This window comes from Crinia signifera, chromosome 5 (assembly GCF_055691185.1).
Source record: "Crinia signifera chromosome 5, ASM5569118v1, whole genome shotgun sequence".
In the NCBI taxonomy this organism is placed as follows: Eukaryota; Metazoa; Chordata; class Amphibia; order Anura; family Myobatrachidae; genus Crinia; species Crinia signifera.
In genome coordinates, this window is record NC_139221.1 from 330,291,423 (window position 1) to 330,315,179 (window position 23,757).

General features: G+C 45.8%; 1 protein-coding gene across 1 annotated transcript in view; it reads left to right on the top strand.

Moving 5' to 3' along the window:
- LOC146005630 (fucolectin-like) overlaps positions 1 to 18,914 on the top strand; it is a 31,774-nt gene extending 12,860 nt beyond the window's left edge. Inside the window, exon 3 of the mRNA XM_083144987.1 lies at positions 18,588 to 18,914. Within this exon, the coding sequence (XP_083001113.1) occupies positions 18,588 to 18,756 (169 nt within the window). The 3' untranslated portion in view covers positions 18,757 to 18,914. The remainder of the gene's footprint in view (positions 1 to 18,587) is intronic.
- The last annotated feature ends 4,843 nt before the right edge of the window (positions 18,915 to 23,757 follow it).

A 23,757-nucleotide genomic window follows, 5' to 3' on the forward strand; every position in this document is an offset into this window, starting at 1 on the left:
CTTCCCGCATCCCCGTGACCGGGTTTTCCCCTGTCATGTGGAAAGCTTTCCTCCTCGCCTTCCCTTTTGGTTGTTCCTCCTCCCTCCGCCTCTGGCGCAACTGGGAGGGGCTTGATCTGCACACTCAGACCAGCATCATGGAACCTGGCCGCTCTCAACAACAGTGCTGATGTTGGCTGTAGAGGAGTGGTAGGTACCGACAATGTTCCTCCCTCCAACGCCTTCACATCCACCCCACTTGGGTCGGAAACCTCCCCCAGCCCCGGAAACTGTTGGGCCTCCACTGGGCAACCTTCCATCCCTGTCTGTTCATCCACCTCGCAGGGCCTCAGCACACTCTGCCCCCACCTGCCCCTAGCAATAGGCAGTGGCCCAGGGAATTCTCCTCCACCCCATGGCTGCAGAAGAGCAGGGGGTATCTGCAATCCTTCTCCTGCTCTTCCCTCAAAAGCTTCCCCCTTTGGGTCGAACACCTCCCCCAGCCCTTGGAACAACAACTGCTGGGCCTCCCCTGGGCAAACTTCCATCTTCCCCAGGGTGCACTGCTTCCCCAGCCTGGCTATGAGAGGGACTGGTGGGGTGGCATTGTACGGCAGCACTGCTGGCATCTCCCTTACAGCCCCAGGTGCAAACTCACAATCTCTTGCTCGTGCCATGCTGGGTGGTGAGGTGTCTTCCTCTGAGGCGCAGGGGGGTGATGAGCTATGCCTCTGACCATCCCCTCCATGTTTGCTTGCTTGGCTGCCTGTTGGCTGCAGCGGCTCCCCGGGCACATAATTACAGTTAGTCACTCTTGCAGGGGACTCACAGTAGCGCTGCACCCCAGCCTCTACTCCCTGCTCTGGCACCCCGGTCACGTACCTGCCTTTTAACTTCAGATCCTCCTGGCTCTGATGGCTAAGTGGGAACAGTCCTGGATAATCCTTCTGGGGGGGTGGAGCGGCGGAGCACACACCAGACCCATTTTCTTCCATCTCCCCCTGCTGAATATGCTGGGGATCCTGTGGCAAGATGCCCTCATTCGCTGGGCCGCTGGTGGTCCTGTAAGGGAGAATTACTGCCCCCTCAGCTGGGGCACAATCATTGCAGACCCCCTGGCCGCTAGTTTCAAAGTCTCCATCTCCCACATCTGCAAAAGGGAAGATGTACTGCCATTCTTCCTGGGGTGCCATTTTTGGGTGCACCCCCATCCTTTGGCTAGCTGCTTGGAGCAGTGGCTGACCACTGCTTTGTACCTCCTGTGGCGAGGACTCAGCAATCACAGCCCCAGCCTCCGAGGTCTGCTCTGCTCTGGGGCTATTCTCTGGGGCAGCCCCTGCACTGTATACTGGCACTGCTCCATCTATCACGGGCTCCGTGTGCACCAGTCCATCATCACCATGTGGGGCCACAGTGCCCAGCTCTGCCACACTACTTGGCACAATGCAGGGGGAATAAATATCCTCTTCCCGATATCCATCTGCCACAATCACAGTCCATGATGATAGGGCTCCTTTAGAGTCCCAGGTCCCTGGTGCGATATCGCAGGGACACTCCACAGCTCGTTCCTCATTTCCCAACTCGCTGAATGGGAACAGTTCTGTGATTTCTCCCGGTGTCAGAGGGGAATTTAGGTCAGTGTCTCTGTGCGGATGCACAAGCTGCAGCAGCCGACGTTCCTCTGCCTCTACCCTCTGACACTGGTCCAGCCACTCTGGAGAATTCAGCTGCCCCTGTGCTAGGGCGACTCTCTCTGCATTCTCATAGCAATGCAGGAGACACTGCAACTGCTCCTGGACACTTCTCAGTTCCCCTGGACACAGGACCCAGTTTCTATACGCGCTGAACGCATGTAGCGGGTCCTCTTGCTGCTCGTACACCCATCGAATAAGAGTGCAGTGTGAGCGGCCTTCAGGGGGTGTGCTGCATCGTAGCCTCCATTCCGCAATTAGGTCCTCCAGACTCATTCTTGCTAATGGAGCTCCAGATTCTGCAGGCCACAGATCCTCCGCCTCCCCCCCTGGGATCTCGGTAGTGGACCCCTCGGTCATCCACCCCGGTGGCACCATCAACTCCTCCTCCCTTTGAGTTCTCTTCGCGGGCTCCTTCCCAGGACCCACTTTACCCGGTGCTGGCACGCTGGCCTCAGCGACCCGGCTTCTGTGCATTAGCTGATGCGTGGCGTTACTTACTTCTGTGACAAAAGCCTTCCACGCCACCGTATGCAGCAGGTTCCATGCAGCAGCCTCAAATACATACTGCTCAAATTCATCGGTCAGGTAAGCTGCTTTCTCCTCTGTAGTAGCTCCTGTCCATACATTAATCCACCGATATGCTGCTTCCCAATCCTCCCAGAGGGGCTGCATCAGCGTGGATGGACTGCTCAGGTCCCATTCCTCAGCCAGACGACTCCATGACGATTCCTCATCTATGAGCCTCACTGCTCTGGGCAACTGTGGGCACCTCTTGCCTCTCTTTAGACGTTTCTGTCCTTTTCCTGGCCCCATTCTCCAAACGTGCTGCACTAGTAGGGCTTGGCCAGCGTCACTTGCTGAACCCCCTCACTTCAGCTTCCGTTTCTGGGCCACGGCACACTCCACCATTCTCACGCTTGCAGGGAAAGTCCCCTGGACAAGCAGGCACTTAAGCGGAATTCTTCCCTCGCGTAATGCCCTCGCACAGGAACCTTTTTCTTCCTCCCCGGTGTTCCAGCTAGGTTTATAAGAGCTCTGCTCTGTGTGGTTCTATACTACTGGGTTACGGACTATTGCGCCTTTAGAGCTTGGCCGCATACCGATACGGACCCCTGGCTCTGCCCGGACGTCGGGCCTGTGTGATCCCCACTGCTTGCCACCAATTGTGACGACCCCAGGCTCATAATGTGCATTACTTTTGCCTCATGTATTTTCCGCCTTGAGAAAGGCAGCGTTTAGAGCTTTGCACGGGTCCTGGGGCCACACACGATTCTGCGATCACACAGAAAGCACGCAATAGCAAGGTCCAACGGAACCTTTATTACATAGAGACTAAATAAACATGTAAACCGTAACCACACTATGTACATATATATACAGGTAGCATTAACATTAAACACAGTTATGAATAGACCAATATGACTAGAACCACACAAAGCAAGAACCCCTCCCCCAATACCGGGAATATCCACCTCAGGGAATACTTGCGTCTGCTGGATGTTGGTTGCTGGGAGGGCGATGATGGTGTCCTGCTGATCTTGGCCTGCGCCAATCACTACTCCTGGGAGTAGGGCACCCTGGAAAAGTCACCCAGCTCCTGCTGGCACACTTAAGCCCGGCACCTGTGATGCTCTGGTGGGGGCAGTACGCTTGGCTGTGTCCCCATCTACCAGCACCAGGCGGACAGGCTTGGTTCCTGGCAGCCGCCTCTCTCTGCAGTCTCTCAAACTCAACAACAACCCCCACCCCTGGTGCGTGCCCTCTTCAAAACTTCCATCCTCCCAGAATGCTCCGCTCCCCTGGTGACCTCACGGAGTGTCCTGATTGGAGGGATTTCAATCCTGCTCTTTAGAAGGTGTCTCAGAGCTATGTGGAGACCCCCTGTGGTTTTGGAGACATGTAGTCTGCAATGACTGCCCTTAGAACAAAGGCCAGGTAATTATGCTGATAAGGAAAATGTCCACTTTGGGATTGTATAATGAGCCATGTTAACCCCTTGTAGTCATCTGTGATGTCACAGCCCCCTCAGCTGATTGCTGCTTCCTGTGCAGGGGGGTTGTGAGCGCAGGGGGAGAGGGGGGGTCAGTCCTGGCTTTCCCATGTATCACTCACACACTGGATGGCAGGAAATTGCACACATGCAATAAACAGTACATTACGGAGACAGACATCTATCAGGCTCAGGGGTATATGCCCTGATAGGCACAACACTTATAAGAACAAGGGACTACTTCCCGAAATAACTGGTATCTAATAAAGTCACATTTTATTACTATAGAACACACAGTCCTGTGGATAGCTCCATTAGGGTGAGAGGCACGGCTCCCAGGAGGTTGCAGTCTATGAATTCAGCTAAGAGGGTGTCTGTGTCTCGGGGCTGTATTTAGGAATTTTGGGGTGTCTACCCCCTCATGATCCAGGTGCGGGGGTGCCCAAATGATGGTTCATGACACCTTGATTTTGAAGATAACGGATAGTGGGGGGGAGACAAGAATAGGACCCACAACAATAGAGAAAACTGAGAAAGGAAAAATTTGGTTAGTGATCCTTCCAACCTGTTACCAGTGGGGTGTGTCACAGTCCCTTTTGTAGCTTGTACAGGTTGCTTGACCTTAGCTGCTCTCCAGTCCTCCCGAAATGGTGCCTCTTAGCGATTTCTTTCTTTCGCCCTCGAGTGTAAGGACCTTTTGGTTTTCTGTTCCTTTGACAGTAGGACGAACGTACCCGAATCTCTCTCTCTGCGACTTTGTTATTGAGGTAGTGCTGGTCAACAAGATCTGGGGTGGTCCTTTCCAAAGGTCTATCAAGCAACCTGTATATGGCAAAGCAAGGGAAACAACAACAACATCCCCTGGTTCATGGTTATGACAGTTCACAACAGGTGTCAACAAAGTCCTTTTTCTGCAGTTTTCCAGGTGTGGATACATCACTTGCATTTGTGGTCTAGGATCTCCTTGTGGGATTACCATAACCTGTGGCTGCCCGCCAAGCAATGTTTCGATGGGGACCAATGAGGTGGAGTTCTGAGAGTGATTCTACTACTACAAAAGAGATTATGGGGTGTACCATCAGTCCCTGAAGGTTCATACATGACTTAAACCTTTCATATATATAAATATACTTGCATACTCAAGGGTGCTTCTGGGCTGCTATATCTATACACACAAACGTCAACACATTTAAGCTGTCATGTGTATTGAACTGTGGTGCTCTTTATTTGTACTGTATTTTTGTTATTTATTCAATGTTATGCCAAGTTTTTGTCTCCCTGTATTGTTCCTTTGTACGGCGCTGCGAAACACTTGTGGCGCCTTATAAATAAAATTATAATAATAATAATAATAATATATATATAAAAAAAAATAAAAATAAATAAATAAATAAATAAATGCTTCTAGAGTGGACTGTACGAAGCCAATTTTGTATTACCTGCAGAGGATCCTGCTGGAGGAGGGATGTGGAGATGGCTCTGTGGGAACAACCGTTGCAGTTTCTTTCCCCCAAGACAAGTAAGGCATGATCCTGTCGTCTTACCTGTCTGTGGGCACGCCAGAAATTTCGGACTAATTTTCCACATACCTCCCTTGTCAAGACAAGTCAGGCCATGGGCTATCTCTGTCCTGACAGTTTGGCATGTTCTCAGAGTCACTGGTTTTCCTTGTCCATCTTTCTATTCCTGTCCACATCCCTTCGGCTTCCAGACTGCTTCTCCTGCAGGGGACACAAATCTTGTATTTCTATGTGAATATACTGACATTTACAGGGGGGGACACAAACATTATCCGCAGAGCGCATGGCTCACCCAGCTGCCTTGCCAGCATGTTCATTATCAAGTGACACTGAATCCTCATCGAAGATGTGGCCTTTACACTTGATAACAGCCACTCTGTCCGGCAGCTGTGTGACTGTCAGAAATCTTTTAAACTTACAACGCTTGCGCCACTGGAGTGCCAGCTACTGAAACAAAACATCTGAGGCGCCATAGGGCCTAAGATCTTCTGTATTACCCCAACAAACATACTTGGAGTCGGCATGAATATTGGCTGTTTTTCTCTCAGTTCGCAGTACTATTAATGAGACTGCTGTTGCTGAGTGAGACGTCCAATGGGTTCAGCCTCTACTATGCCTTTTCCATCTATTACGGTATAGCCAGTGTACAATATTCCCTCTCGGTGTTGTGAATTACCTCTTCCAATGGGTTGTTACCACCCTTTGGGGGCATGCTGCAAAAGGTCTGACTCAAACATGTCATGCAATCATATTCGTCTCGGCTCCCACTAAATTCCACCATTCCAGCAACCTCAGCACCAATCCACCCTTTGTGCCTTTGGCGGGCACACCTGGTAAGAGTGTTGCTGGGTTTACAATATTACCCATTTTACATGGTAACATCAATGCAAGTTCCCATTTAGTGAACTTGGCTGATGAATATTTTTCACATGTTTAGGCAGAATTTTAGGAGTGTCCAGACTATATGAGGAGCATAAATAATTAAAACACACCCCAACACCACATTCTCAGTTTTGTTTACCAGTAGTGCTATGGCAACTACACTGTGTAGACAAGTAGGAAGTGCTCAAATAATAGGGTTTAATTGCACACTGCAGTACGACATTGGTCAGGCTGGCATCACCAGGTTTCTTACGTCACTATATCTGTCGCCCCCTCAGCAGGTCTAATATTCTAAATCACATGGTCTCTTGTGTCAGTTTTACCCATGGCAAAAGCTGTAATCAGGCCTGTTTCTCCTTCTTTATCCACATCTGTCTGTGAAGACATGGGTATTGTGATTGCACCTATTTATATGTAAATGAGTTTTACAACCCTTTTCATTCTTTGTAGAAGGGGAATGCTTTGTGCATTACTTGGACTGCTTTTCACAAGATGGTGGCTGTGGTTGCCCTGGGTAACATTAGGAGTAATGCTTAAAGTTATTGGGACTTTGTTCAAGTTTTACTGAAAAATATCTATATTGCGACTACTCGCTTTACAGGGTACCGCATATTCACAATGGTATTTCTCTGCTGGGAGTGCGACAGATTCTTTGAACTATTTATCTATGATTTGTGGGTTTCTGGAACAAAAGAGTAGGGGAAGGAGAAAAAAATTGGAAAAAAAAAAAAAAAGAGAGAGAGAAAAACTCAAAAAGGGTAGAAAATATTAATGACAGTAATGTGTACATTTATTTTCAACCGAAAAATTTTTCTTTTATTTTGATGACACCAGGATTTTGCACTATGGGGGAATTGGCTCTCAACTATTTGGTTCTTACCCTTTTCAACTCCTGTTCTGATTTGTAAGCCCTCCCTTTCTTTCTGTTTCCCAGTGTGGTTGTGACTATGGGCTGTGTCTAGGGGTATTTAGCTAAAAGTTCTCTTTTGGGAACCTTGTTATTTCACTGGGTATTTTTCCAGCTCAATCTCAGATTTCGAATGGTGAGGCTGTACTTTGGGGCGCTATACTTTCTGTTTTTAACAGGGTTTCTATTGAAGCTATGGTTGCCCTTGATCCTGTGTCCTTCCCATCTTTAGTTCAAAGGGAACTCGGTATTTGTGCTGTAGTTTTTAGCTACCTTAGATGGATTTGACTCTATAACAGTGGAATACAACATTAGCCTCTGAGGACTGTCCAGCATATCTTGCACTTCTTGTGTAAGATTTCTAGGAGTGTCCAGAAATACCCCATCAGGGGTGCAATAGATGACACATCCCATTTTACATAGTAAATCTCTACCCAGGAGGTTAGTCGGGCCGCTGCAGCCAACAGAAAAGAGTGTTTGGTATGCAGAGGCCCGCTTGTAACATCTGCTGGTTTCGTCAGTGGGTAATGCTGTATTTTTCCTGTTACCCCAATTGCTGCTACTAATTTGCTTGACACAACCTAGACCAGGAGGGAATGTTGTTAACGGGTTTGGTACAAAAAAACTTTATATTTAAACTATTCCACTTACTCATATCTGAGGCTCCTCCCTCAGATATTGTCTTATGTTACCTGGATGTGGGGTGTATGTGTGTCCTACTCCCTGATTGCATATATGTGTCATGCTTAGGGCGGCGTTGGCTACTAGGTGGGGCTATGGCTATGTGTTGAGACCTACCTGTCTTCTCCCATTGTGTCTCTCAGTTACTTACATATGTGTTATGTTTTCTATGGTTACTTACCCTGCAATGTCTGGCTATGTGTCCATTGTTTCCACATTTGAAACATACTATTTGGTTTTGTCTTTCTGTCATAAATCGTTTGTCCAGATCAACAGCAGATTTCTTTAAAGTGTGTATTGACATCTGTCTGCAGTTGGGGTGAATGGTTTCTATGTTGGTTCTCAGATTTTCCCTAAGACCTTGTATCAGCACAGAGACAATCCCTCCCTTAAGATGTATGCTGTCCCTGGGGCTGGGGATACCAGAGTGTTTTGGCAACACCTGTAAAGCACGGTTGAAATATCCGCTGGTGGACTCACCATCTTTCTGTGTGATGGTGACCCCTAGGGTATTTTCAACTGTCGCTGGGAAATATACACCCAATTGTATATTTATTAGGCGTATATTTTCCTGGTTGCCCTGTTCAGTTAAAATCTTATCGCCCTCCACACCACTGTCTCGAATGAACTTCTGGACATCTATGTGTGAAGGGAGGCAAGCTCTCAACATGTATCGCCAATCCTTATTGGTGGGCTCATCTTAATTTCCTCGCTCCCTTACAAATTTCTGACACTTTGCCAGATCTTTGCTGGGATCAGGGAAATTTTTGATGATTGAATGACGTTCCAATCGTGTCCATGTATTGTGCATGTCACTATCCTTTACAGGCATTACCTCATCCCCGCCTCCCCGTCCACAAGGAGGTTCCACTGTGTGCAGAGGGTGGATCTGTATCCCCCCTGCACCATTGGACAACATCCCAGGAGCAACTATCTCTGTGCTGTGTTGTGTGTACTTACCTGTGTCTCCAATCGTGTTCCTGGCATCAGCCATCTCCTCGACCAGAATGGCAGCAGCAGCTTGGGCTGTCTCAGCCTCTCTCTCCTTTCCGCTAGCTTCGCAAGGGATGGCTGATGTCAGGAATCTCCCTTGTGGATCTGTATCTTGCTTATAGGGGGTAAAAACAGGGTACAAGTTAGCAATGGATACATTATTACTCATGTCTTTCTTATGAGTCATTAACCCCTTCGGCACATATGGGGGCGGGGGAGCTGATTCTATTGTGGCAGCGGTTGTAACGGTTGCATTTTTATTGTGGCTGATTGCGTCAAGTATTGCCAGACCTCTGGTTCCCCATTGTTCCTGTCCTTCCTTCTGCCACAATTTAAGAATATCTATATGCTTCACTCTCTCCTTACGACTGGAGAGTAGGCATATTTCATCTTTTACTGCTGTCACAAGAAAAAGGGGGGGTGACTAGCACTAACACTCATTCAATTATCACAATTATGTTAACCAACATATTTCTAATAGCTGGACCATTTGGTCCTATCAATGCCTCTCGTTGGTGGTGCTCCCATGAGTCATAGGTAGTTACAATATTATGCAAGAAGAAAAAGGATGACTCTTTTTTTGGGGCACAACTTATAGTGATCTATTATGATCTTTCAATTATACATGAAAAAAACCCTTACTCTTATTACAACAAAAGTCACTGCTGCATGAGAGGAGTATTACAAGAATTACAATTTTTATACGATTTTTTGATGCATATGGGTAAGGGGGTGGGAACACCAAATAAAATATAATATGCTGGTACAAAAAAATATCCCTGCAAAAATTGCTGCAAAAATTGGTTAAGTGTTACAGCCTTGGTTTAAGATGATCTCAATGTTGGGATAGTATCCCATGAGGCATTGATATAACCAGACTGTGGTTTATATGAAGTGACAAATGGTGCAAAAAATATAAAAAATATATATAGAAATAATAAAGAAACAATTATATACAGTAGAAATGAAAAAAATATTTATATTAAATATTAAAATTGGCGAAATATCGTTGTTTGTCAGGTGACAGTCACAAATGGGTTACCAAGGCTTATGGTCCTATGGTAATTTCCGACGCAGTGCCTAAACTGTAATTAATTAGTCTGGCGGAGCTATAAATATAGTTATTACAATTATAGGAGGGCAGATAGAGAATGCAAGCTGATCTCCTGATTCTCAAACCATTCCTGCTTTCCGGCCGTGTGCCACTGGGGCAGTGAACGGACCGGATGAGGGGGTGTGGTATTGTATGAGATCAGTTTGAGATCAGTGGAAGAAAGAGAATAGGGATCTGCTGTTGCAGCCCGGGTCCAGTATCACCCCTGTTAGAAGATCCAGCGCAGGGGGTCAATCTGTAACCAGGTGCAATGAGAGTCCCTTAGATATTAAGATTGCAGGAAAACCCCTTTAGTGAGGAGGGGTTTGTAAGTACATATACTCAACATTTCTCTATACACAATTAATTTGCTTAAATACGCCAGGTCCTATAAAGTATCTCCAAAGATTGCACGTATATGTTTTTTCCTTTAGTGCAGATAAATTCTGCAGTCCATATCTATAGCAGATCGTTAGCTAGTGAATGACTGGAAACAAAGTTCTTTTCTGATAGATACACATTTAGCATAACACAGTTATCACAGATGGTGAGACATATCTATCCTTGCTACTCTGTATTTAGCTGTATACCATATATGGCTCTACCTCTATGCCACAGTGAATACGTGTGTGTGTCTCTTGATTCCTTACTGTGTGTTCGTAAGAATCAAAAAGAGCTGCTGCCCCAGGCCAGTGTGAAATTATTTGCCTCAAAATACAGACACAAATGCTCTGCTAAGTGTGCCACAAAAATAAATTAAAGTGGACTCATCAGTTAAATCCTGATAATAGGGCTCTGCAGCTCAATTTAAATGCCACAATCGCAAAAAAAGAGAGAAGAAAAGAACAAATACATAGCCGTGCCACATATATGGAGTATCAACAAGGGATAGAGCAGATCACTTAGCGTGCACGTTTTCTAAGTCCCATTCTCCAGCGTCAATCTAGCCCATCTGCTCCTGTCACCCGTCTCTGGACGCGCGTTTCGCCTGAGCTTGTTCACCTGTGTTTGCTGTGAATACAGCAGCGTGTTTTGTACCCTTTACTTTTCGCGGGTGTCTTGTCCCCTCCTATTATTGGGCATGTGTATAAGGCATACTGACTGTATAATAGGTTTACCCCGCTGTCAATCTATTTCCCCGTTCATTTATTCCCTCCCTCCCCACGCCCCGTCTCCAAGCTCCGTGCTACTCAATCACATATTACCTGGGGCTTCCCTCTGTCACGTGGTACTCAGTGCGTGTCGCGTCATTGCGAGTGATCGGCTCATGTGAAACCATGGTTGCCGTCAGCGTGTGTCTCGCGTCATCCTAAGGGGGAGCGGTTAGTACCTGATGTTACTAAGGTTACCATCGGCATGTATGGCACGTCATCTGGAGGGGAGTGTTGTTGCTATGATCTTTGTTTATGACATATCATACGGAGGGGAGTATTATCACTATGATCTGTGTTTACGTCTGTCAATCACTGCGTTGTTAGCCATAATGGCTGTTTTAGTCTGGGGAGTGAGTACGGCTATATTGCTAGCCAAAATAACAATTTTGATCTATTCACCTTTTTCGTATTTTTTGGCATGTTTTGGTATATCTGAGGAGGAGAAGGTGGAATAAAGGGGAAGCGGGGAGAGAGAAAGAAAGAAGGGGGAGAGAGATTTTCTATTTCACATTGTGGACATTTTATTGCCACTGATATTTCCTCCTATCAGGAGATTGAATATCAGACACTCTCCCACCCAATATGTAGAAGGGATGCCTATACATATCTCATGTTATCCTTGTTATTCTGTCCCACGTTGAGCCTCAAGGAATTTGTTTATATCCACTGTTCCTAGCTACAAAATAATTCAGTCATCTCCAAAGAGTTTTTTAGATATAAGTTTGTTAAATTGTTACCATGCATACATATAATAAAAGTAGAAAATTAAAAGAAGGAAATTAGTGTCTTGTGTGTGTACTTGTATCTATATACAAAGGGTAAGTGACAAAAAAAAAAAAAAAGGGGGCAGTGAAAAAATATATTAATTAAACATACAAAGTTGGTGCTGAACAAACCATGTGAACAAGGAAGAATTGATGGTGAGGTGATTGTTGTGTTATCTGGTGACTTATTTATAAGATATCATTCTTATAGGGGAAGTGATAAATAGATATATACTTGTGTGGGGTGTTTATAAATCAATTGGTTAGGTGATGCTAAATATGGTATTAAAATATACTAGACATGTGAGTGCTGTTTAATAAAATTGTGAGGGTGTAAGTAACCATTATAGGTAGTTGCTGTATGCAGCTATGGTATATGTTCTATACATATTATTCCGTCCTTATTGAAACTTATTTGATCCTCTTTATTATTCTATCAGGATCCTTGATTGGAGTTTCTGTTCGTTCTGAGTGTCCTGTCTGGTAGGTATTTTTTACATCTCTGGGTATATCAAATAGTTATCTCATCCACATCTTTCTATAAGAACACTTGGTAGTTTATGTACTCATTAAGTCCCTTGGGAGTAAGGGCATTGAGTAGAAAGGTCCATTCGCTTTCTCTTTGTAAGAGGGTTTTCTGAAGATCGCCCCCTCTGATCCCAAGTTTGACTCTTTCCAAACCAATAATTTTAGATCCCTTGAAGGAATTTTGATGATGATAATGGTAGTGGCGAGCAACTGATGTCAGCTTTTTGAACTTCGTTAGATCGGAAATAGAATTCCTGACTGATCCCACATGTTCCAAGATCCTTTGTTTTAATGCCCTGGTCGTCATTCCTACATATCTCATTTTGCAGGGGCATGTAATGCAGTATATAACCCCTGTTGAGTTGCAATTTATAAATTGTCGTATCTTCTTCACATTGCCGTACCGATCCTCCACTTCTCCACATTTCTGCATGTATTCACATGCTTTACAGCTTCCGCATGCAAAAGATCCCTCTGCTATGTCTGATTTTTGGGGTCTCCTCACAAAGTGACTATGGACCAGTTCATCTTTCAGATTTTTAGAGCGACGCCAGCTCATGGCTACTCTATGATCCAAGACATCCGAGAGATCTTCATCTAGGAGAAGTACTGGCCAGTGTTTCTGGATTGTTTCTTGTATGTCCTTCCACTCCCTGCAGTAATTTCCTACAAATCTTATCTTGTTAGGCTCCTCCTTCTCTTTCTTTTTTGAGAAGATAAGAGCTTCTCTATTCGTGAGGGTTACTGCTTTTTTAGCCTTCTTAATTGATCTCAAACTATACCCTCTTTCCCTTAGTCTCATAGTAAGATCTTTGCTTTGTTCCTCAAAAATTCCATGGTCTGAGCAGTTCCTCCGTAGCCTTAAGAATTCCCCCTTGGGGAGATTCTCCACTGTAGGAGGAAAATGGGAGCTAGTTTGATGCAGTATGGAATTTGTCGATGTTTCTTTACGATACAGTTGTGTTTGAATAATTCCATCTTTCCCTCTATATATCTTCAGATCAAGAAAGGGAACTGAATCAGGACTCAGGTAGTGGGTAAGTTTGATATTAAGTTGGTTGAGATTCTTTTACTGCTGATAAGATTTCTGGATCGAAGCTACCAACACTGGGAAATTCTAACTTGCTGCCTTGTGTCATTTTTCTCCATTTATTTTGGTAAACAACTGCGAGTTCACCGTGCTTCCTGCACATAATAAAAGCAGCCGATCCTTTTGGCCGGCTTGCTTCCTCCCTAACATGCACGTTATCACAGCGTGACCCGTTATTACCCATAATTACAGGAATAAACGTTCACAGCTTAATAGATATCGGTGGGTTATTAATTATCTGAGAGCTCCCCAAACACTCACTTCTACAGCTTCCTAGAACATCCCACAGTCAAGCAGGTGCGAAGGATACGAGGTACGATACTCAATCACCAAGTCTTTCAACTAGCAGCAAACTTCTAGCCAACTTGCTTGGTGCGGCACAATTTTTCCAGGGTATAACAAACTTGTTTTCCTATACCCCCAAAAATTGGATTTCTAAAGTAGCTAATCGGAAACAAGTGCGTTCCGATGTATCTTCTTGTACCCTCCTAGCGGAATCAATTCCACTGAAGGGGCAGTTCCTATGGGCACGTCGTCACGTGAACCCTGTCCTACCCGGACTGTCCTACACTGGACTACACTGCGCTTGAGTCGTGTCGTCACACACCCGTTCGCCTCAGTTATTTTTCACACTGGGCGCTGGTTACACCTTGGTCTTATGCATATATTTGAAATATTTCTGTACAGAAAATCTTCCCAGGCTGGTAGCTTTTCACTAGATACTTATGCAGGTATAAATCCCTTATAATACGCTATAGGAATCTATTAAAATAATGCTTGAGTTGCTTGCTTAATGAGAAAATGAACAAAAAGAAAAAAAAACTTATTTTCTCCTTATTTAATCACCACCTTATCCACAGTATATTGCTATACTGTTTAAATAAAGCTAGTGGTTCAATACTGTTCACCTTTGAGTTCCTATGTGTGCTGCATGTGCAGTACCAATGAACAGCCACGTGTGTACATGCGCTGTTCACAGGCCGCCGATGAATCGGCCACCCACGTGTTCTATAGTATATTTGCAAGGTTGCACTCGGGTTTCGCTATACGCAGTAATTGCGCCTAAATGTGGAATAAATCCCTTAACTCCGTCCGAAAGTTACGTATCAAGATGCGAAATAAATCCCGCACTTAATCCGTAAATCACGTACAAAGATGCGAAAATTTCCCGATATGGGCACGTGCGCGCGCACCTTGCGTAATACACAATAGACGCTTTACGTTACTGCAAAAAGGCCCAGGGCTTGTCGCCACGTGGCGGAGTCTCTGGTTTTGCAGTAACTAACAATAAAAGTTATAGTTTTGCACAGAGGGGATCCTCTATGTACTATAATAAACACAGACTCCACGTGTGCGAACCTTATCGCACGTGGTACATATACTATAATAAACAAGCAGCCCAAGACACTATACCCCGTTAAACTACTTGTGGCAGGCAGAAGTACAGTTTACTAAACACGTAGGTATGATATGCTTTAAACACGTGGCTTTCACTTATTGTGCTCCGGGTTCGACGCTAGCACTTCCCGAACCCCGCACCGCCGCGGACCCGGCCTATCCAGCAATGGATAATACTTCCACCCTTTTGCTGGTATAGGTCGGGTCGCACGCCTGGTACTGAGTTCTGGAATGTGGAGCGGACGGACGCGCCCCCAATTGTTAATGACGATTAAATATGACCAGAGAGACAATAAGTGAAAAGCGCTGGTTACGTAATAAGTCCGCAACCAACGTACCCTTTATACCTAACTACGTGCGAACAAAGCGTAGCGCAGCGTAGCGTACCTTTTATTGTATTATGTACACCAAGAACCAATACCTTAATCAGAGATTCCTTCGCAGTACTTTGTCTCTAATCTGCGAATATACCTTATAGGACAGTGTCCGTAATATACCTTGTCGCTATTATGCGAATAAACAGACACGACCACTGTATAGAAATAAGGAGATAAGAACTCCTGAAAAAGGTTGTATTTAAGTCCCTAATGGACAAAAGGGGGTTACAGAAATAAGAATAAACAGGTATAACAAGTAATACAATATACTAACAATGAATACTAAACAGGCTCTGCTAAGGGGAAAGAATACAGATACAAGACACAACCAGCCAACTATACAATAAGTATAAATACCGTTAATGCAACCGTTACCCGTCTCATCAAATATGCGAAGTGCAGTCCGGTCAGAGCTCACTATCGTTCAGGGCTGAACTATAGTCCGGTAGAAAAGTCATGGGAAGGTAGATGTGCCGAAGAGACCCTGGCTGCTCTGGGTCGCCTATCTTATAGGGTCAGAAAGGGGAGGTCAAAGGCCGTTCTCATTGGTCAGAGATCATATGTCAGGTCCACTGTGATTGGGGGTTAGACGCTGCACCTGGTCTGAATAGGTGCAGGGGAGTGAACTTTAAGAGTCCTTTGTTTGATGGTTTCGGCGTCAGCAGGGATAAGAACTGGTTTCATCTAGTTTCCTTTGTTACCTACTTTCAACAGAAACTGTCTCTGGAATATGGATTATGTCCATAACTATCGGGCAGTGTATATTGCGAAATATTCGCAATGACCGGAATACTTCGCATAATGAACTGAACGGAACGGTACTAAACACGATACAGACAGACGGGTGCAGGGCTAACTAAGCTATGTGTGGCGTTCTAAACCTTTAACTATATTTCATTTCGTGTAAGTGTGTTATTATGAATTTATGTGTGATAGTATGTCTACTCTTCTGGTCCACTTTGTCACACATACTCGGGTATGGAAACTTTATTTGCGCAACTCTGCGAACCAAAATGGCGGCCATACTATCACAAAATGGCGTGTGTGCACCTAGACTTCCACACCTCTCCCTGCCTCCCCGTGTTGTCCTCTCCCTGCCTCCCCGCGTTGTCCTCTCCCTGCCTCCCCGCGTTGTCCTCTCCCGTGTTGTCCTCTCCCTGCCTCCCCGCGTTGTCCTCTCCCTGCCTCTCCGCGTTATCCTCTCCCTGCCTCCCCGTGTTATCCTCTCCCTGCCTCCCCGCGTTATCCTCTCCCTGCCTCCCCGCGTTATCCTCTCCCTGCCACCACAGGTCACAGTTATAAACTTAAAAGTTGTACCCTTCCGTGTGATGTGTGAGAAATGAAGTGATCGCATCTTGTGGGGTTCTGTGCTCATTTTCAGGACCAGATTTGTTACTAGGCCTTGAGGCACACACCTAGGGGTGGCACCTATTACGGGCAGCAGTTGTCAGTCTGAGGGGGTATATTCAATCCTGGGTCACGACTGTCCCGAAAGCCGTCACCCTGGCTCATTTTCGTTTTGTTCAACAGCATATAACCAGGCGGGATTCAATGTCACACCTGCCGATCGGTGAAAAGGGGGCGATTGTTGAGATTCGCCCGTTATCGGGACAATTCCCGGCCGTTATAGTCAAACCCGTTCTGTCGTTCTGCCTCTTCAATGCTATCAGGAAAGACAGCATTGAATATGCGCCCGCCCCTATTTTCCCTGTCGAAAATAGCAACAAGGATTGAATACCCCCTGAGTCACTGACTCTTTTATTATGTGCATGGCCGAGTGGGCAGTGGGGAGTGATTAGCAGTGCCACCACCGGCATGGTTCATGATGGCGGCAGTACAGCACGTCACTCGCTGCTGCCCACTCGGCCAGGCACATAATAAAATAGTCACATGAATCACGGTCCCGCGTCCCGGAGGCTGCTGTGTATAGAATGGGTGTGCAGGGGCGGGAACAGCTGAGCTGGGTCCAATACAAACTAATGTGTGTGACATCATCACACCACACGCCTAATAATCATCACACCACATGCCTAATAATCATCACACCACATGCCTAATATGGGAGGCAGCCAAATATGTTGTGCCTAAGGGCGGCCTGACCCCTAAATCCGGCCCTGCTCATTTTACTGTCGGGAGTGGTCCCATAGTATAATAGTATGAGAGTCCCTGTTATAATTGTATGACACAGACTGACTGGGCTCCGCCACCATCTCCTCCTCTTCTGCCTCACAGGTAGCAAGTCTACCATCCCCATTACCATAGTGGTGATCTGGACCTGGACAACTGTAACAATGAAACGTTTCGCTGGAGAAAATAACTTGGAGAACATCCTCTCCAAGTTATTTCCTCCAGCGAAACGTTTCATTGTTACAGTTGTTTGAATATTGACCCAGTATGACATTTATATCGGCATCACCAATGGTGACCTCCTACTGTGACCTTTGTGAATGTCGACATATCGGTCAGGGTCATAACGTCGGCAAACTCTATTTAATATTGACATAAATTCATGAGGCTCTTCATCCAGAAGGAAGCGGCAGACATGTCTGAGTAATTACCTGCCAAGTCACAAGGGAGGCATTACCAAGGATGCGACAGCTTAAATGACCAATCTCATGTACTGTACAAGCAGCTGCTGATACTGATTTGCTGCTGGCTAGGACAAAGCTCTGCTAAAGGGGAGAAGGAAGCTGGAATGGTGGCTCTCTTTAATGCTAGTTGAGTGTAAGAGCTGGGCAGCAGGGGCTAAGGGAAAATGGCCACCCTCTTGGCAGGCTACAAAAAGATGGCTGCCATCAACCAATGGGAAATCAAGGCTCTGTTCATAGGAATTAACAGTGGGGAAGATGTATTGAGCCCGGTGTGGAGATAATGTGGAAGGAAATGACGCACCAGCCAATCAGCTTTGTTGGAAATATGACAGTTGTTAGTTGATTGACTGGTGCGTTATCTCCTCCCACTTTATCTCCAGTTTATCTCTTCACCAGGCTTAATACATCTGCCCCAGTGCAGGTTGTGTACAGTACATTATACTTTCTAAGGATGGCCATCGTTGCCCTTGACATCGATGTTTGCCAAAAGTGCAACTGGCCATCGATGGTGTATAACTATGCAATGGATGACCATCGATGTTTCTATATATAGATGGTCATCCATTATCTTTGACTGATTGGCATGTGGACCAATCAGAATGCAGGGGTGGGGCTTCACGGGTGTCCTGGGCGCTCCGCCCAGGAAAAAAACAAAACAAAACTATTAATTTAAGCTTGACATCGATGGTGGGAAACCATCTGGTTCTCCCCATCAATGTCATAACTATTCGACATCGGCCATAAACCATCAATGTTTTCTAAACATCGATGGCCATCCCTAAACTTACCCACTCTATGAGTAGCAGCTGGGCACTATGGGAGGTCGGGCCAGCTTCACGCCATCAGGCCACACCCCTGCCACGGGTGATAATAGTTGTATAACGGGTGCTGTGGAGGGATCTCCAGCCAGTCACACTACAACTCTCCTCTTCTCCTTTATCCGCAGCTGTGGAGTCATCTCCGGGGCCGGTCACATCGCCACGCTCTGCTGTAACGGGATGGAAGGTCGCTACGTCAGCGTAGTCGTTCCTGGCGCGGGGAAGTACCTGCACATATGTGAGGTGGAGGTGTATGAACACGAGCAGGAGCCGCTGCCCAATCACGTCTGCTGGTAGCCGTCGGCCATTATACCCTGATATGTGCTGAGAAACAGGGACTGGTCAGACGGTACTCGGCCTGTATAGTGTATGCTGCACTGCATTGTGTATATAGGGAGGACGCACTGCATTGTGTATATAGGGAGGACGCACTGCATTGTGTAAATCCTTTGTCACATTGTTCAGCATTAATAAAGTTTCCTGTGTCATCCCTGAAGGCTGCCTGACTGATTTATCCATGGACTCAGTAAATCTCTATGCTCTAATGATCTGTCTATGGACATTTTGTGTCGGCATCTTGGTGTCCCCTGCACTGAGGTAGTGACACATGTCAGGGGAGCTGATACCACATGCAGTAAGTAATGATGATAGGTATATGTACTCTGTGCCTGATCCTGTGGTAAAGGTACTGAGGCTGCAGTTGCCAGATGGCACAGAACCATGATGTACAACCACCGGCTAAGTATTGGAGTGACCTGGAGCGTGAGCGGCCGATTTACTAACAAGATTTTCACTAAGATGTTTTCATACCCATATCATGTTATTTTAGATAGAGAGGAGCTGTTTGGATCTCCTGAAATGCATACCCGCTCGAATATCGGGAACCCGAGGTGATCCGAGCCGCAGCTCAGATCTCCCCTCTGCCTTACATCTCCATCTGAGCCAATATCTGGAGATCCCACTGTCTGGCCTTGTGGTTTTGGCTCAGCCAGATCCAAAGGTCCCATAAAAATCAATGAAAATCAATGGGCTGGTGCTGAAGATGGAGCCACACTAAGGACGCTGCCAGTACATCTGGCACCCCCAAATCTTTACACACTATCGGCACCTCCACACTGCCGACACAGCCGGCACACCGCCATCCCCTCACTGCCGATAATGCCGGCACCCCTCCCTCTGAGGACCCCACACTGCTGACTGGAGTGGGAATGGAGCAGTGACATGCTATAAAATCACTAAACTGTATGTAATGGGAGCTAGTCACCTGTCCAAAAGATTATAGATCTGAGAGATGAAGAAGAAAGAACTGAGAGATGAAGAAGAGAGAACCCGAAGGTGGAAGAAGAGAACTGAGAGATGAAGAAGAGAGAACCCGAAGGAGGAAGAAGAGAACTGAGAGATGAAGAAGAGAGAACTGAAGGAGGAAGAAGAGAATTGAAGGAGGAAGAAGAGAACTGAAGGAGGAAGAAGAGAACTGAAGGAGGAAGTAGAGAACTGAGAGATGAAGAAGAGATAACTGAAGGAGGAAGTAGAGAAAACTGAAGGAGGAAGAAAAGAGAACTGAGATGAAGGAGAGATCAGAGAGATGAAGGAGAGATCTGAGAGATACAGTAGAGAAAACTGAGGAAGGAAGAAGATAGAACTGAAGGAGGAAGAATAGAACTGAGAGAAGAATAAGAGAGAACTGAGAGATCTGAGAGGTGAAGAAAAGAGAACTGAGAGATGAATAAGAGAGAACCTGAAGGAGGAAGAAGAGAGAACTGAAGGAGTAAAAAGAGAACTGAGAGATGAAGAGAGAACTGAGAGGAAGATTTATTAAGCTCAGTAAAGTGATAAAGTGTCTGGTTTTTATCACGACCTGTCATTTTTCAAACCAAGCCTGCAACTTCACAGTCAGGAGCTGATTGGCCGGTGATAAAAACCAGACACTTTATCACTTCACCGAGCTTAATTAATCTGCCCCTGAGAGATGAAGAAGAGAACTGAGAGAAGAAGGAGAGAGAGAAATAACAAATGAAGAAGAGAAAAACTGCAATTAATTATGGGATTAACTAAGGGGTGAAGGAGAGAGAATTGAGGGAATAAACATGAGAAAATCGAGATTTAGGAGAGAGAAACAAATGATAAATTACTGAGAGGTGAAGGAGATAGAACTGGGAGAGGAATGAGACTACTGAGAAAGGGATAAAGAGACAACTGAGAGAGAAAAGGGAGACCTGAGAGAGGATGGAGAGTTTACTGAGGAAGGTTAGAGAAGTGAGAAATAAAAGAGAGATCATTGAGGAATAAATGGGAAACAATAGATATATTAGAGAGGATGTGAAGTGGAGTGAAAGAGAGAACTGAGAGAGGAAGGAGAGAGAACTGAGGAGTGAGAGAGAACTGAGAGAGGAAGGAGAGATGAAAAAGAGCATAATATAGGATGAAGGAGAGAGAACTGGAAAAGATACATGAGAGATAACTGATATATGAAAGGAAAAAGAACAGAGGGATTAAGGAGTGACCTAAAGGAGGAGACAGACTTTATTGAGGAAGGATAGAGAACTGAGGAATGAAGGATAGAGAACTGAGGAATGACCTTAGGGGCAGATTTATTAAGCTCGTTGAAGTGATAAAGTGTCTGGTTTTTATCACCGGCCAATCAGCTCTTAGCTGTGTAGTTACAGGCTTGGTTTGAAAAATGACAGGTAGGAGCTGATTGGCCGGTGATAAAAACCAGACTCTTTATCACTTCACCGAGCTTAATAAATCTACCCCAGAATGAAAAAAAACAGAGATGAAGGAGAGAGAACTAGGAGAGGTAGGAGTAATTACGGAGGGAGGGAGGGAGGGAGGAGAAACAACTGGGCATAATGGAGAGAACAGAAATGAAGGAGAGAGAACTGAGAGATAAAGGAAATATTGTTGAGAAAGCAGAGAGAACTGAGATAAGGAGAGATAACTGATAGATTAAATAGAAGAAATAACTGAGAGCTGAAGAGCCCTTGGGAATGAAGGAGAGAGAACTCAGGGATGAAGGAGAGAAAACAGATATTAAGGATAGATAACTGAGGGATGAAGAAGAGAAAACTGTGAATAAGGAGAGAGATTTGAGAGGTGAAGGAGAAAAAAAGAGATGAAAGAGGGAGAACTGGAAGAAGGAGAAATGACTGGGGAAGGGAGGAAGACGAGAGAAGTGAGTACTGAAGGAGAGAGAACTGAGGAAAGGATAGAGACCTGAGAGATCCAAGAGAAAAAACACAGATGAAGGAGATATTACTGAGGGAGGTGGAAAGAGAGAGAAATGATGGATGGAGGAGATGAAACTGATGGATAAAGGAGGGAGAACTGAAGGAGAGAGAATTGGAGGATGATAGAGATGGAAATGAGAGAGCGGAGAGCACTCCTATATTATAGGATAGAGCTCTGGAGCAGTTTGAGCGGGACAGTGGGAGAGACTCCTTGGTCAGCGCTGACAGTTCCTATGTGCTGGAAACAATATGGCGAGAGACCTGCAGAGGAAGTTCCAGCAGACAGTCTTGCGGTTACTTTGCGTCTGTGCGCCTGTATTGAGAACCTTAATATTAATGCTTACATAAACACAGCTGGGATAAGTGTGTGGGTCACCTCCTGACCATACTAGAAGGTGCTGACAGAACCCTCAGGACATCTGAATGATGTTCCTGTTGCAGGAAATCACCATATGTCAGCACTTGGGCAAAGCAGAAGGATCTTGGGCAAGATTTAATTTCACCTTATCATGTGCACCCCATGAACTCTGACCATTCATACCTATGAAGGCAAGGTAATACTAGTCCAACATGTCCCTGTAGAAGTATAATCCACTATAAATAAGAATATACTACCAACAAGACCCTGACCCGTCCAAATAATTCTGGGTGGTGGACAGTAGATATTCCTCCATAAAAAAATCTAAAATTTGTAGCATGTGAAATATCCCCTCCTGTGTCATACAAACCACTTATATTCATGTACCTCAAACATAGAGGAGGCACCACATAGAGTATTGTTATTAGAGTAAGCGTATAAACACATGAAACCTAGACAAACGCTTACAGCTCACCGAACTACGAGGTAACAGTACACGCCATAGACAGAGAGTCCCCCCGATGTGCCAGGAGGGTGTGGTATAGCTCTCCAACAGTCTGGATTATGACAGTTGGTGGTCCAACAGGGGGGGCGAGTGCAACGCTGCGGGCTCGGTGGCTCACTGCACTCGCCACAGGTTGTATTCTCACTCTATGGGGGTCGTGGACCCCCACGAGGCAGAATAGAACTTGTAAGTCGGGATCCCGACTGTCAGGCATTCAACAGTTGGCATTATGACATCGGTCAAGAGGGCATTCGGCACCCTGCCAGGATGTAGGACTCCTCTAGCAATGACAGCTGCAACGTTAGGTAATGTTCCGATGGTCATGGATTTCCACAACCACGCCAACACTGCTGCCTGTTTGGCCCATCTGAGTCCCCCGACTGTCTGCCTCCACCCTCCACTGGTGTCTTTGGGCTCCACCAGTGAAGGCTGATGTCCCTGTAGGTACCCCAGCGACTGCCTGTTCGTGTGTCTGTCCCTGGCAGAGCGTCTGGCCCGCCTTCTGTATGGCTCTCTCCACGTCTGCTGGTTCCATTTGGCTTGGATTATAGAAATCGGACATTAGTCCCACATTGGGAGTTTGGCAGGGCCTCCAAGCCTCTAGTTAGTAACACCACAGGAAGTGACTGCTATCTGCCTAAGAATTCACCGGAGACTTTACCGGCCTCTGCCGCTGTTTCATAGGTCCCATGAGTGTCCTTATAGATGAATGTCAGTTCTTATACGACAGGGCATAGCTGCAGCATACATGGAGTATTCATTGCACCAGAAACCACCCATACTATGAACTCTGACGCCAGGGTTGTAGAATTGCAGCCTCTAGAACAGTGTTTTTCAACCACTGTGCCATGGTACACTAGTGTGCCTTGAGCTGTTCTCAAGTGCGCCCCCAGATCTAGAGATGCCCAAACCGGTTTACAGCCACCATCAGTTCAACTGTTATTTACTGGTGTCGTCCTTTCATATAAAGGGCCAATGTATTTTATTTCTGTTACCTGTGGGGACCAGTGTGATTGTTTTTTTTTCTGGGGCCAATAGGTTTGTATTTTTTCCTGTAGGAGCCAATGTGTTTTGCCCTGTGTGGGTCTCAAGGTGTGCCTTGGCAATTTAACTTTAACTTATTTAGTGTGCCGCAAGGTAAAAAGGTTGAAAATCACTGATCTAGAATCATGAATCACAGGTTCAACTCTACAACCGGATGCAGC